Source organism: Sinocyclocheilus rhinocerous, unplaced genomic scaffold, assembly GCF_001515625.1.
Source record: "Sinocyclocheilus rhinocerous isolate Xijiao unplaced genomic scaffold, SAMN03320098_v1.1 scaffold802, whole genome shotgun sequence".
Taxonomy (NCBI): Eukaryota; Metazoa; Chordata; class Actinopteri; order Cypriniformes; family Cyprinidae; genus Sinocyclocheilus; species Sinocyclocheilus rhinocerous.
The window spans coordinates 11,501-26,691 of record NW_015642061.1 but is presented as its reverse complement, the minus strand read 5'-3'; the positions used below and the strand labels follow the sequence as shown (position 1 = coordinate 26,691).

Below are 15,191 nucleotides of genomic sequence, written 5' to 3'. Positions count from 1 at the left end.
GCAAATATATCAAATATATCCATTTTGCTTGCTGTCAGGAGTGGGCGAGGCATACGCGAGTGAACGAGCGACATGCACGCATGCACGCTAAACAGACGGAGCGTGCAGAGTCAAATATGCATTTTGCTAAAACATTCATTGTTGGACATTAAATGTGCCTTTTGTTGAATTTTAAACCTACATATAGGTGTATTCTTATGATAGCAGTAACTGTAAAGGGACTATTGTAATGGGTAAATAAAATGTAAGCCCTAATTACTCTAATTACTAAGCTTATTACTTAATTGCTACTTAATGTGTGTTTCTTATAACAGTTAAAAAATTTAGTGAATTTAGTGATTTTAACTTTTAGTTTAGTGATTTTAATGCTTCTCAATTTTCTTTCAATGTAATATTATTGCTGTTGTAATGTGGTGTTTTGGGTTGTGTTTCTTGTTCATGTTTTCATGTCTTTTATTTTGTAATTGTTTCTTGGTCCCTGCTGTTAGTGTCATGCTTCCCTTGCCTCATGTCTCTCTGCCTTGTGTATGTGTCATGCTCTCATTGGTTATTGTCTAGTCATGTGATTCCCTTGTCTGTGTTATGTTCTCATTGGTTGCTTTAGTCATGTGCCTTGTTCCCCATTGGTTTGTCTTTGTCATGTGACCTTCAATGCTTGATATAAATAGCCCTCATGTTGCCTTTGTTCTTTGTCTAACTTTGATGTTGTAACCTGCTGTCGGTGAGTCTAGTCTGTTCATGCCACGTCGAGTCTGTTTCATGCCTAGTCAAATCAAGTCAAGTCTGTGTATCTTGTTTGGATTATGGATTTCACCTTGTTTGAATAAAACTGCACTTGGGTTCTCACTACGCTCGCCTTCAGTTGACTTTCATTACACTATGATAGTATGTGAGCGAGTCAGTGGTAATATCATTGCAATCCTATTGTTCAGTGTTAGAGGAGCTCAGCTTAGTCTGACAGTTTGCCTGCCCTGGACCAGGTTAGCTTTCCAGCATAAGTTGCCACAGTGACTGATTTTGATCTTTCTTAAATTTGTTTTATGGAACCAAATCATTTGACAGTGAGTCATGCTAACTGAAATAAGGCTGGCCTATTTGGTAAACTTGTTTTATGTAACTGAAATAAGCCTGGCCTATTTGGTAAACTTGTTTTATGAAACAGGCCTCGAGGCGTTAGAAGTCAGAAGACACATAAGTTAATTTATGATTTGCTGTCTGTCTGAACCAAATAAATAATTTTTCCATTGCATCGAATCGTATTGTGTTGAATCGGATCGAATCGAAATCGGATCGCACTGCATCGTAATAGGGGTGAATCGTATCGCATCGCATCGCTAGCTACTTTATATGTATCTTCAATGTATCGTATCGTTGGCTATGCATCGAGATGCGTATTGCATCGGCCTCAGTTATGGAGATGCACATCCCTAACTATAAAGCTGCTCTACCGACCCCAGCTAAGCAAGTCAAAGGCGACAGTGGCAAGGAACCCAAACTCCATCAGGTGACAGGAATGGTGATGGATGGGGAAAAAAAAAACTTGCGAGAAACTAGGTTCAGTTGGGGACCAGTTCTCTTCTGGTCGTACTCTGGCCGTAGAGTATCCGGTAACTCGTCTCATCAAGGTCTTTACTGATTGTGAAAGGCAGTGTTGTGGACACTCACGGGAGCAGCTCTACCATCTGGTCTGGATAGGGACTGGATGCATCTGACTATGTCAATCTCAGAATAAAGAAGAGACAGACTAACATGCGTGTAGATGCAGTTCTTCTTATGATGTAACCAGGGACATTGTTATTGGGAAATGTCCCTGATTCCAGATGCTCTAATTAATGCAGCCTAATGTCCCTTTATAGGGAGTTTCATTGTATAGTTGTGTTTGTGCATTATGTGTATGCTAAGGCAAAAAAGTGTCTTTAATCTAGATTTAAACTGGCAGAGTATGCCTGCCTCCCGAATAATGCTAGGAAGACTGTTCCAGAGTTTGGGTGCTAAATAAGAGCATAATGGGCATGAGGGTGTAAGGACCACCCAAACTGGCCCAACAACAGAATCCAATGGTGGTTGAAGGTTTCCTGCATGTTCAGACTGTTACTTGCGCTTCTGCAAAGTTCACTTAATTTATCAAGATTTAGTTTAAATTTTAGTCTAGCTCCGTGTTTAATATGACTCCAGTTTCAAGTGATTATTAAATTTGGGCTGTATTTCTAATTAAAAACTGGATCACAAATATCAATTATGTATTAATTTAGACATTTGACTATTTTGAATATCCCATACTTTCAATTATTTGTTCATTAAGGACCCGATGTCGCACAGAAATTCACTTGATCTATCCTGGACGCAGATTTGCGGAAACCCCAGACTGCACTTTAATCTATTAGAAATAATGATTTCAGAAGAGTTCAGAATAAATCAAATATAACATTTTATTTGTCAGGTAAAAATGTATCATGTCAAAGAGATTTGGATGCAGCGCTCCATAGGCTCACACACAGTGTGGGTGTTTTCTGGTTACATAATCCCAAATGACTATGATGCCACTTCGCTCATATATCCAGACAAGAACAAAGAAATCTTCAAATCAGTTGTAAAAACTTAAAAGATATTGGTTTGTTAGGATCTCGTGACCCGAGGGCACATCTGGCCGGAAATAGGAAAATACTCTGATCACATGCTGAGGGAGACACACCCCTCAGCAGCAGAACACAATTCTTTTCAATCTTTCTCATAATATATGTGACTGCTGTAAAATTGAGACCATTTTACCAATTGCACGGACTGGTTTGTTAGGATCTCGTGACCCGAGGGCACATCTGGCCGGAAATAGGAAAATACTCTGATCACATGCTGAGGGAGACACACCCCTCAGCAGCAGAACACAATTCTTCAAAAGTTTTCAATCTTTCTCATAATATATGTGACTGCTGTAAAATTGAGACCATTTTACCAATTGCACGGAGACCTTTAGATTAATACTAAACTTGAAGGGGAAAAACAACAGATTCACAAGATACAACATATGTGGTATATGGACATTCTTAGTGAACGTTCAGTGAAGCCTTTTGGGGGAGAAGAGTGAGAGGGAGAGAGGAGAGGGGGTCGTAAATGAGCAAGGACATAAATTTTGGCATGGTGGGGGTCATTTGCTCTCTTTGGAGATCTCTTCTCCAGAATAGTTTTGTTGTTTTGTTGCATGGCATCTGTTTTGTGTGAGTTCCTGATGTTTGGTTTCATGGGGAGATCATTTGGGGTCTTACAAAGGACTGTAATGTGACAGAAGCTCACTCAAATACTGGGGAACTGTCATGGGTGAAAGATGAAAACAACATTCATAATGACGATCACCATGGTAACAAGGAATGGCAGGAAAATCAAACAAAGTAACACATGTGATGAATGAAAACAAATAAAGTCAATGATAACTAAAACAAACTGAACATAACTGTGACAGTACACCCCCCTCGGGCAAGGCACGACCTCGCACCATAATAAATGATAGAAGAGGGAGGGATGGAGGGGGTTTTGGAGGTAGACGAGGATGTGGTGAAGAGATGGTGATAGGAGGCGGTGACTGAGGAAGAGCGGCTAGTGGGCAACGATGATTCTCTGGCGGCGATGGTGGCAAAAGGCGCAAACCCAGAGCCCAGCAGTGATGACAGCCGACAGAGGAGTCGAGGAAGGGAGGAGCCAAGATGGTGTAGTGGCTGACAACAGCTGGGGGACAACTGCAGGAGACAAGGCCGATGGATCCATATGCACAGACAGAAGGTTGATAAAACGGAGCAACATCACTGGTGCTGGAGACCTAGGTGATTCCATGGCGACGAGCATCGGAGGCAGAGCCAGAGTACTCGAGGGCTGAGGCAGAGTCAGTGTGACGGGAGGACATGGGCGATGCTGAAGGGAGGGAGAAAACTGCTGCAGCCATAGGGGTGGAGGGTCAGAGCACAGTAAATGGCCGTAAGTCCGTGGTGGAAGTAGAGTGACGATTGACCAAGGGGAGCCGGTGGAACAAGGGAACCTGTTGGAGCCACAAGGCCAAGGGTCTCTGGTGGAGCCATAGGTGGGAGGGAGCCAAGGTGGAGCCGACAGGTCGACCGAGAAGGAGCGAAGGATCAGAGGCCAGAGGCAGAGCCGCAGGATCCTCTTGCACAGATGCTGCTGGTGGTTGCATGACCTTGCATGGTCTGTGGCTCACCATCACAGCAGGGCATCCCTGGAGACAGCCCAAAGCTGTAAACATCTGGCAGTGGCAGGGATACAAAACAGGCTGAGCTTTGCGGCGATTGTGACAATAAAAATCTTGATAGGATAACAGTAAGTATCACACAGTTCATGCAGATTGATGAAATTAATAATTAATAGTCAATACAGTTTTAATACTGTCTAGAAACAGCAATGATGAAGGTACCAGGTGGGATAGGGTGGGAGACAATGCCTCTGTTTCCCAGTCAGTCAGCCAGTCCCCATGGTCCACATTTACTACTCCCTCGTCCTCTGATGTCGCAGGCTCACACTTCTGGTCAGACTCACTGTGGGTCTCCTCTTCTGGGGCGAGGGTCAGCACTGTCCTCTTCTCCTTGGGCGAAGCAGGCTGTAGCTCTCCATCTGCAGGGGGCTCACACAAATTCTTCCTGGTCGATGGGGGTGATTCCGGCTCTGGTCTGGCTGTGCTCTGGACCGGAAAAGACACTCTTCAGGCACCTAATGATGGCATCTCTCCAGTTAAGTCCAGAGGCGTCTGGGAAGTCAACGGGATGGTAATAATTAGCCCCGATCCAAAACAATGACTTTGGGGTTTTTTTACAATAAAGGCTAGATGGCAAAAGTCCTTCATGTAGGTGACAAAATAATGACTCATACGAGCCACTACAGCAAATCCGGTCATCTGTCATGGGTGAATGCAGGAAGAGAGATGAAGACGATGAATAACATTCCAAAACACAAAGATTAATAATACTATTCCAACAAGCAGGCAAACAGGCAGAAGCAAAACACACTTAACGCAACAGTGACCGGACACAGAATGAAAGGAAGGTACAACTTAAGGAGTGACTACAAATGAGGTAATTAATCAAACACAGCTGAAAACAATGAAGTCATTATGACGGTGACCAGGAGTGGCGGAAAAATCAAACAAAGAAAGACATGTGATGAATGAAACAAAGTCCATGATAGCGAAAACAAACTGAACATATCTGTGACAGGAGCTAAATCAGTGCTTTATAAGTAATAAGTAGAATAAAAAAAATATATACAATGTTTATTAGGGCGCCAGTGCAGTGTTGACAGAACCGTGCTAATATACAGTATGGACAGATTTTTTTCGTTCTAGTGAGAACTCTGGCTGCTGCATTTTGAACCAGCTGGAGTTTATTTGGCCTGCAGGTCAACCACCCAGTAATACAGTACAATAATCTAGCTGTGAGGTCATGAATGCATGGATTAACTTTTCAGCATTAGACATTGACAACATATGTCTTAATTTAGAGATATTTTTAAGATGGAAAAATGGTTTCACAAATGCTAGATATATGGCCTTCAGATGACAGATTGCTATAAAATAACACACCCAAGTTCAACTGATGATGAGGACTTAACAGAACATCCTTCGAGAATTAGAAAGAGTTAAAAGCACAATATGTAATTTTTTGCCACTAGAGGGTGTGTATTCACAACAAACAAAGAAACAAAGGCGTAGTTAGATGACGCCGTGACTGAGTGTGGAATCATGGGAGTTGTCGTCTTCATCCCCACCACCGAAGCAATCCGTTGGGACTCGGGCAGAAATCATGTTCATGGATGAGCTAATGTATTAAAGATTTATTAGCGTCGTAGTATGAAGCAGATGGAGGCGGAAAGCCGTCAAAGCAAAACGAGGCCGCTGAACAAGCGCGACACACGGCTCGAAAGCAGTGGAGCTTTTATTATGCCACAGTCGACTGCTTCCGCTCCTTGCGGAAAGCAGCGGAAGTAAGCAGCGCTGTTTTTATCATACTAGATACATTTGAACGTTCTGTTATAATGCTACTCTGTGCGGTCGTCACCTGTCTAATAAAATGCATAGCATATTAAAGCGTCTTTGGTGTTTCCATGTTTTCTACAAAACAAAACCGGAAATCGAGGGTGTATGACGTCATTGGCAGGCGACACAATGCCAATATGGACACGGTTCGTGTCACTAGTTAAAATTGCTTATTTCTCTGGATTTAAACATTCTTCGAAACATTTGGGATAATGTAAGTACGCAAGTCAGCAAAATATATAAAACTGTTCTAGTGGTTTTTGCATATTTTAATAAAAAAATCTTACATATTGTGCCTTTAAGCATGTGAGTTTTTAGGTTCAATAATCAAAACCTCTGTTTTTTTCTGAGTTTAGTAGTAAGAAGTTATTAGTCAATCATTTTTTTCAACTATGCATTTTGTGACTTTTGCAAATTGGTTGGATCTGGCCTTGAGAAAATATAGAGCTGGGTGTCGTTAGTATAACAGTGAAAAGTAACTCCAGGCTGCTTAATGATATCTCCTAGGAGTGACATGTGCAACATGAAAAACAATGGTCTGAGTACTGAGTCCACATTAAACTTGTGATCAATATGATACCTCATTATTTCATTCGGTGCTCCTCCAGATGACCAGATGTCGATTGCGGCATCGGAGGGTGAGCTGGAGTCTGGGGATGAGGACTCAGCTGCGTTATCCCCTTCGGGGAGAGTAGCATTGCCCGTCTAACGTTGACGGCTCGGGACACGGTGGCTCTCTCCACTCGAGCCTGACCGCCTTGGCAGCCTGGGAAATCATAGCTGTCAATTCTGGGTCAGGCTCGAGTGGAGAGAGCCACCGTATCCCGAGCCGTCAACGTTAGACGACTGGTATCTCAGGGCGGCCCGGGCTGGTTCTCAGCCCCCGCCTCAGTGCCATTCTTCCCGGAAGTGCATGAGGAGGTGACAAGGTTAGAAGGTTAGGCTAACCGAGACTTGTCATTTGCACTTATATATTGTTGCTCTTTTGTTAGTTTTGACTGCTTTTATTGTCCTCATTTGTAAGTCGCTTTGGATAAAAGCATCTGCTAAATGACTAAATGTAAATGTAAGGTCATGGACGGGACATTTTTCTGCCCAAAACCGGTCTGGTGCCTCCTCCTCCCTCACTACCCTCGATGGTGGGGCGGCCAGGGGATACGCAGAGATCCCCCCAGGTGGAGCGTGCAATTGTGTCCAAGGAGTGCTTCCACCTGGAGGGGTAACCCGCATCTCCCATCCAAGGCCTGTAAGTTCTCGTCCGTTCTTATGGCCAAGGCTTACGGAGCCGCTGGACAGGCTGCCTCCACCCTGCATGCCATGGCACTCCTGCAGGTATACCAGGCCAAGGCACTAAAGGAGTTGCACGAGGGTAGTTCTGACCCAGGGTTGATGCAGGAGCTGTGCACAGTGACGGACCTCGCCCTGAGAGCAATGGAAGTCACTGCGTGCTCCCTGGTCAGACAATGGCCACGTTGGTGGTCCAGGAACGCCATCTCTGGCTGAACCTGGCGGATATGCGGGAGACCGACAAATATAGTTTTCTCGACTCCCCTATCTCCCAGGCCGGCCTATTCAGCAATGCAGTCGAGTGCTTTGCCCAGCAGTTCTCGGCTGCCCAGAAGCAGACGGAGGCAATCAAGCATATCCTGCCCCGGCGGCCCGCTGCTGCTTTCACCCCGCCGCCGGCTGCAGCTGCTACGCCTGCTCGGCGCCGAGGGCACCCCCCCTGCGGCTTCCTCCGCCCCTGCTCAGCCTCAGCAGCAGCATCCACCAAGGCCACAGCGGGGAGCTGGCTGCAGGGGTACAGCGCAGCCCATCCAGGCCCCTGCCAAACCAGCCGGCAAGCGTAAATACAAGCGTCCCCGAGACGGGCAACCCAGAGATGGAGGGGACAGCTCTTCGGGAGATGGTGACCGCACCACTCCCTCCCCCGGAGGAGGGCCGGGTGGAGAATCTTTTGTTTCCTTTTTGTTCCCCAAACCATCAAAAAAAAATAGCAGTTTCCACTATATCTGGGTTCCAAGAGGGTGCGGATGACGTGTCACGCTATGCCTGGCCAGCCTCATCCTCCTCTCTTATCGCCAGTGGGCAGCAGGGGCCGGTTTGAGAATGCCATGCCTTCTCCCATGCCCCCTGCCCAACACTGGAGCCAGGTAAATGTTGCACTGCACACCTAGACCCCACTTCGGGATGCTATGCCTTCCAAGTCGGGTCCCTGTCCTCCACCACGTTGCCCCACCGTGGGTACGTCTGTGGTTCCTCTGGTCCCGCTTGTATGGTCTCTGGGAGCCTGGCTAGAGCTCCCCAGCACGTCTCGCTGGCTCATTCGGACCATCAGACTCAGCTATGCGATTCAGTTTGCCCGGCGTCCCCCCAAGTTCAGGGGCATCCAGTTCACCTCTGTGCTGACCAGCGGTGCTTCTGTCTTACGGGCAGAAATCGCAGTCCTGCTGGCGAAGGACGCGATAGAGACGGTCCCTCCAGCCGATATGAGGTCAGGGTTTTACAGCCCTTATTTCATTGTACCCAAGAAAGGCGGTGGGTTACGACCAATCTTGGACCTGCGAGTTTTGAACCGGGCCCTTCACAAGCTACCGTTCAAAATGTTGATGCAGAAACGCATTTTCAAATGCATCTGTCCCCAAGATTGATTTGCAGCGATTGACCTGAAGGACGCTTACTTTCATGTCTTGGCACAGGCCGTTTCTCCGCTTTGTGTTCGAGGGACGGGCATATCAGTACAAGGTCCTCCCCTTCCGGCTGTCCTTGTCGCCCCACATCTTCACGAAGGAACTATCTTGACGACTGGCTCATTCTGGCTCAGTCGCGGTATCAGTTGTGCAAACACAGGGACATGGTGCTCAGTCACCTTAGCCAGCTGGGACCTTGGGTCAACTGGGAAAAGAGCAAGCTCTCCCCTGTGCAGAGGATCTCTTTTCTTGGTATGGAGTTGGACTCGGTCAACCTGACAGCACGCCTCACAGAGGAACGTGTTCGGTCGGTGCTGAACTACTTGAATTCTCTCAAGGGCAGGACAGCGGCCCCACTGAAACTATTTCAGAGGATCCTGCGAAATATGGCAACCGCAGCCACAGTAACGCCGCTCAGACTGCTTCATATGAGGCCGCTTCAGCACTGGCTTCATGGCCGAGTCCCGAGATGGGCGTGGCAATGCGGCACACACCCGAGTGACAATCACTCCGACCTGTCACCAAGCTTTCAGCCCATGATCGGACCCTGCATTTCTATGGGCAGGAGCTCCCCTAGTACAGGTGTCCAGGCATGCTGTTGTGTTCACGGATGCCTCCACCACAGGCTGGGGTGCCACGTACAATGGGCATGTAGCTTCGGGTATTTGGATGGGTCCCCATCTGAATTGGCATATCAATTGCCTCGAGTTGCTTGCAATACGCCTAGCGCTGGGCCACTTCAAAATGCTGCTACGGGGCAAGCACGTACTGGTCCATACGGACAACACTGTGACCGTTGCGTACATCAACCATCAAGGTGGTCTACGCTCCCGTCGTATGTCGCAACTCGCCCGCCATCTCCTCCTATGGAGTCAGAAGCATCTGAGGTCACTTTGTGCCATTTATATTCTGGGCCTGCTCAATCGTGCAGCCGACGAGCTCTCAGGACAGCCTGCGCTTCCGGGAGAATGGAGACTCCATCCCCATAAGGTCCAGCTGATATGGAGACACTTCGGAGCCGCACAGGTAGACCTGTTTGCCTCTCCAGACACATCCCATTGCTAGTTGTTCTATTGCCTGACCGGGGGGACCCTCGGAGTGGATGCACTGACGCACAGCTGGCCCCCGGGGCCTATGCAAATATGCGTTTCCCCCAGTGAGCCTACTTGCACAGACACTGTGCAAGGTCAGGGAGGACGAGGAGCAGGTCCTGCTAGTTGCGCCTTACTGGCCCAACTGGACCTGGTTCCCAGAACTGATGCTCCTCACGGCAGCCCCTCCATGGTGCATTCCTCTGAGGAAGTTTCTTTACTTTCTCAGAGACTGGGCACCCTTTGGCACCCGCATCCAGATCTCTGGAACCTCTACGTGTGGTCTCTAGATGGGACACGGAGGTCCTAGGTGATCTACCCCAGGCGGTGGTAGACACCATCACTTCGGCAAGAGCCCCCTCTATGAGGCATGCCTATACCTTGAAGTGAAACCTGTTTGTTGAATGGTGCTCTTCTCACCGGGAAGACCCCTGGAGATGCCCGATCAGAGCTGTGCTTTCCTTCCTCCAGGAGGGGTTGGAGCGAAGGCTGTCTCCCTCCACCCTAAAAGTGTATGTTGCCACAATTGCCGCACATCATGATCCTGTAGATGGTGAATCTCTGGGAAAGCACAACCTGGTCATCAGGTTCCTGAGGGGCGCGAGGAAACTGAATCCTCCTTGTCTCATTTTTGCGTGTGTGAGGCACATTATTTCTTGGTGCGCGCAGCTTAGAGGGATCATTGATAAAGAGAAACAACCATGATCAGATGATAAGAGGCTAGCCTGAAGGTTTTTGGTACATGTCGTAATAACAATGAAGAGTTTATAAAGTTAAAAGGAGGTTCTACGACTTCTGGAAACATCTATTTTTATAGTTTGGTAGGTATAGGGTCTAATATACATGTTGTTGATTTAGATGAATTTACAAGTTCAGACAGTTCTTCCTCTCCTAAAGTAAGGGAGGAATGAAATTGTTCCTTTGGAGATACAGTGCCCACAGTGTCTGACACGATGCACAATATGATAGCAGGCGGTTGCATGGTTATTATTTTGTTTCTGATATTATCAATCTTGCAAGTAAAGAAATCCATAAAGTCATTACTGCTGTGTTGTTGGGAAACATCTGTACCTGTTGATATTTTATTTTTGGTTAAATTAGAATTTGTTTTATTTCTGGCCAAGAGCTTTGTAACCCTTCACAGACTGATGTATTTCAATCACCTTCTTCCTCATCATTTCTGGAGTTTCTTTCACCTTTGGCATTGTGTTACTGTTTAAGACATTTTAGCCAACTTCATGCCGTTGAAAAAGTTCTGTTTAAGTGTTGATTTGAATGAACAGGTTTGGCAGTGATCAGAACTGGTTTTGTTTGAGCCCCATTATAAATTGAGTTTCATTTATTTGGGGAATTAGAAACTATGGCGGCAAATACATTTTTAATAACTTTTTAAGTTCAATAAATAACATTGTCATTTACAAACTGTATTTAGTAGTACCTTTTGGTTGCCTTTGTTTTGTGCTAGATTTTGATTTATGGCTCAACTTAGTTTGTGGAATAAAATACTTTTTCATAGCACTGTATCCTCTAAGCAGCTGGTGTTTTGTGTGTTGTGTTCAATTCTAGGAGGAACTCAGTAAAGCACTGAAGTCTTTACAAGAGAAACTTAAACACAATGAAAAACTGAAAAGAGAGTTTGAAAAAACAGTTCAACACATTAAGGTGAGGTAACAATCAGGAGTCATTTTAATTACAGATTTAGGATCACTATATGCAATTGTGATTGTTATTTTTTATATAATAAATTCCAGTTTATGATGTTATAAATAAGCACCTATTTGTTTCTGGTTCTGTTATATGTCATTATCCGAGTTTATCAGATATTAATGATGTGAAGTGTTGATGTGTGTTGATTAAGATGATTGAAGTGAATGTGGTTTGATTTCAGTCTCAAGCAGAGCACACAGAGCATCAGATTAAACAGCAGTTTGAGAAGCTTCATCAGTTTCTCAGAGATGAAGAAGAAGCTACAATCACTGCACTGAGGGAGGAAGAGGAGCAGAAGAAGCAGATGATGAAGGAGAAGCTGGAGGAGATCAACAGACACATCTCAGCTCTTTCACACACAATCAAAGACACGGAGGAGATGATGAAAGACAATGACGTCTGCTTTCTAAAGGTCTGATTTCAGATCATAGATTGATTGATTGATTGACTGATTGATTGATTGCGTTGTTGATGATAAATTGTGTGTTTGTTCTGCAGAAGTTTCCAGTCTCGATGGAAAGGTGAGTGATCTGCTGGTGTCTCTGGTCTCTCTGCTTCTGAAGTCAAAGCCACTGCAGTTCTGACTCCTGAATGTTCTTCCAGAGTCCAGATCTCATCACAGCCAGATCCACAGACGCCTTCGTATCCACAGATGCCTTCTGGAGCTTTGATTCATGTGCCACGTTACTTGGGCAACCTGCCCTTCAGAGTCTGGAAGAAGATGCAGGACATTGTCCAAAATAGTGAGTCTGGAGATGATCTGTGCTCTTACACATACAGTTTTCATGGCACAAATGTACTAGATTTTTTCAGTTGGTAGTGAGTGAAGATCATACTTGTTCACGTATGTAATTAACTTTTTTTGAGAATGTTTCTCATTTCTTCATCTACTCAAGTCCAGAACAGACTCAACAGTGTAAAAGTGAAAAGAAACTGGAGGCTCCATTTGTGATTCTTCTGACTGAAACACTGAACCACAAATATAATATTGTGAACTCAAGTTCCTCAAATACTTTCCATTATGATTGTTTTACTAGAGGAACTACTGACAGTCTCTAGAGTTCATGAAGAAAATGTGTAATTTTGTAATCTTAGAGAGCTGAGGCCAGATTCACAACATTAAGAATAAAATTATTTTCTTCTTATTATTATTCTTATTATTATTACTTTATAACTTGAGGGAAAAAGAGTATTTTGTATAAGTTACTTAAGAGTTTCTTATCTGTTTTTAAGACAAAATGTAAGATTTCAAAATCTTGAAAAGAATGTTCGTAATAATCATATTGCTGTATTATAAAATATATTGTTACATTTACCACTTAATGATTCAGGTATTTGTTAGATTAAACAAGCCAACCTTACTAATATATAGAGCAATCAGACAACTGTCAAAACCTATCATCAGATTCTGTAAGAAAATATATTTTAAGATGTTCTTTAAAAAATATTTGAGAACTTCTTAAGAAACACTCAAGAATTACACTTGGGAACATTCATAAATGTCTTGGAATTCATTATAAGAACGTTTTTATTAAAACATTTGAATGAATCCTGCCATTTTGAAAGGGTGTGTAGAAAAAGTGTGTTACGGAATGTGGTTATGGAGAAACTCCCTCAACGAGTAATAGTTCAGTATAGAATAGAATAGAATAGAATAGAACAGAATAGAATAGAAACACTGAAGCATTTAAACTGAGATCTATGAGCTAAATATTTTTTTAAATGTGAACATGTGAACTGTTATATAGTTATCTAAGCATCCCTATGTATTCCCTATGTTTGCACACTACTACACCTGTGTGTAACTGTAAATGTCTCTGAGTTTTTTTTACCGTTCTGTGCTGATCATCCATTATTTCCAGCACCTAATCAAGCCACTCTTCTTTAAAACATGATGGTGTTTTAATTCACATGTAATTGCGCTTGCGTTGGCTCTCATGTTGAGTTATTTTGTCCGCAACTATTACTAAAGTATTCGATTTCTACAGTGACTCATTTGGCGCATATCATTCTCTTTCTATGAAACCTGTAAACCGTATTCACCAGTTTTAACTCTATAGCGACACCAATTCTATAGCAGTTTGCCAGAGCATTGCAATTATTTCGCATTTACTAAAATTCAATCAAATGGCTTTCCCAACTAATTTTTGCAACTGTCCTTTGCGTTGCACATTATTTTGTCTTTGCGGTCGCGACGCAAGAAGTGTGCAGCCACGCACAACTTAGAGGGAACATTAACAGTAAGATCCAGTTTAATGAACATTATCAGATGATGCTGAAGATGCTCAGAGTTTCATGCACAGAATTATTCATTAGTTTTTCATCTTAGATGTGATTGATTGATTCTCATTTAAACTTATCCAAAATATCAGTTTCTCTTTATGGACACAAATGTTTGAATCATACAATTAATGTTTGTATCTGATGCTATTAAACACTGACAATAAAAATGAGTTTCTAACTGATAACAGTGATCAGAGGAAAATGTCTGATGTGTTTGATCAATAGGACGAGTGTTATAATTCATAATAATGTTTTTGGTTCACTCTTGATCATTATATGAACATTAGAATAAAATCATCTGTTGATTGTGTCTCATCAGCTCCTGTGATTATGGATCCAAACACTGCAAATCCATTTCTTGTCCTGTCTGATGATCTGACCAGTGTGAGACGGAGTGAGAGCAAACAACCGCTTCCAGATAATCCAGAGAGATTTGACGAATATTGCTGTGTTTTTGGTTCAGAGGGTTTTAACTCAGGAAAACACTGCTGGGATGTGGAGGTTAAAGAGAGTTCAGATTGGAGTCTTGGAGTAACTACTGCATCAAACAAAAGGAAGGGACGTGAGTTCTTCAAGGCTGATGTCTGGAGTGTGTTGTATGGACTGTTTGTAGGGTCTGGTTTTCGTGTTAAACAGAAGCTTGAGCGTGTGAGAGTTGATCTGGACTATGACAGAGGAATTGTGTTATTCTCTGATCCTGTAACTAACAGACATCTACATACATTCACAGCCACCTTCACTGACACCGTCTTTCCATTCTTTGAATTTTCTTCCTCTCTTAAGATCTTACCATTCAATAGTCAGTACACATTACACCTGTAGGTCTGGATGTTCTTGCTTTTATCATGTTTCCAATATTTATTTGGTAACACTTTATAATAATGGTACACAAATAACCATGTACAAATATCTGAATTACATGAACTCATGGATTAGTGTAGACATAAGCTAATCATGAATCAATCAAAGAGCTATCCTTAACTCTGACTGGAGTCACAAGGATTCATGCATGAATAATGCAGCCTTAACTACATGTTGGTACATGTTTGATAGCTAATGCATTAATTAACATTTAGGGGTACTCTAAATCAAACAGTCTCTATAAGAAGGAATAATACATATTTTGACTTTCATATAAATATAAATAATTTAATATTGTCATAATTTAATTAACATCTGCAGCTTCATCATAAACATGACTGGATGGCACAAGATTAGTTTGTCATTATTTTCACTGATCCTTCTTATACTTGTAGCCTCAAATGTGACTTTCATGACACCCAGTAACACTGGTGTAACATCCATGATAGCTGGAGACTTAGGCGTGGCAGCCATGGTGTGATGAAACTCCGCTCGGACCAACATCAATGGAGGGTCCACCACACTGGATGC

General features: G+C 43.6%; 1 protein-coding gene across 1 annotated transcript in view; it reads left to right on the top strand.

Annotated features, from left to right (window-relative positions):
- The window catches only part of LOC107755608 (nuclear factor 7, brain-like), a 28,195-nt gene extending 13,574 nt beyond the window's left edge, over positions 1-14,621 (top strand). Inside the window, exons 2-6 of the mRNA XM_016572497.1 lie at positions 11,376-11,471; positions 11,698-11,928; positions 12,015-12,037; positions 12,120-12,259; positions 14,119-14,621. Of these exons, the coding sequence (XP_016427983.1) occupies positions 11,376-11,471; positions 11,698-11,928; positions 12,015-12,037; positions 12,120-12,259; positions 14,119-14,621 (993 nt within the window). The remainder of the gene's footprint in view (positions 1-11,375; positions 11,472-11,697; positions 11,929-12,014; positions 12,038-12,119; positions 12,260-14,118) is intronic.
- Positions 14,622-15,191: the final 570 nt, after the last annotated feature.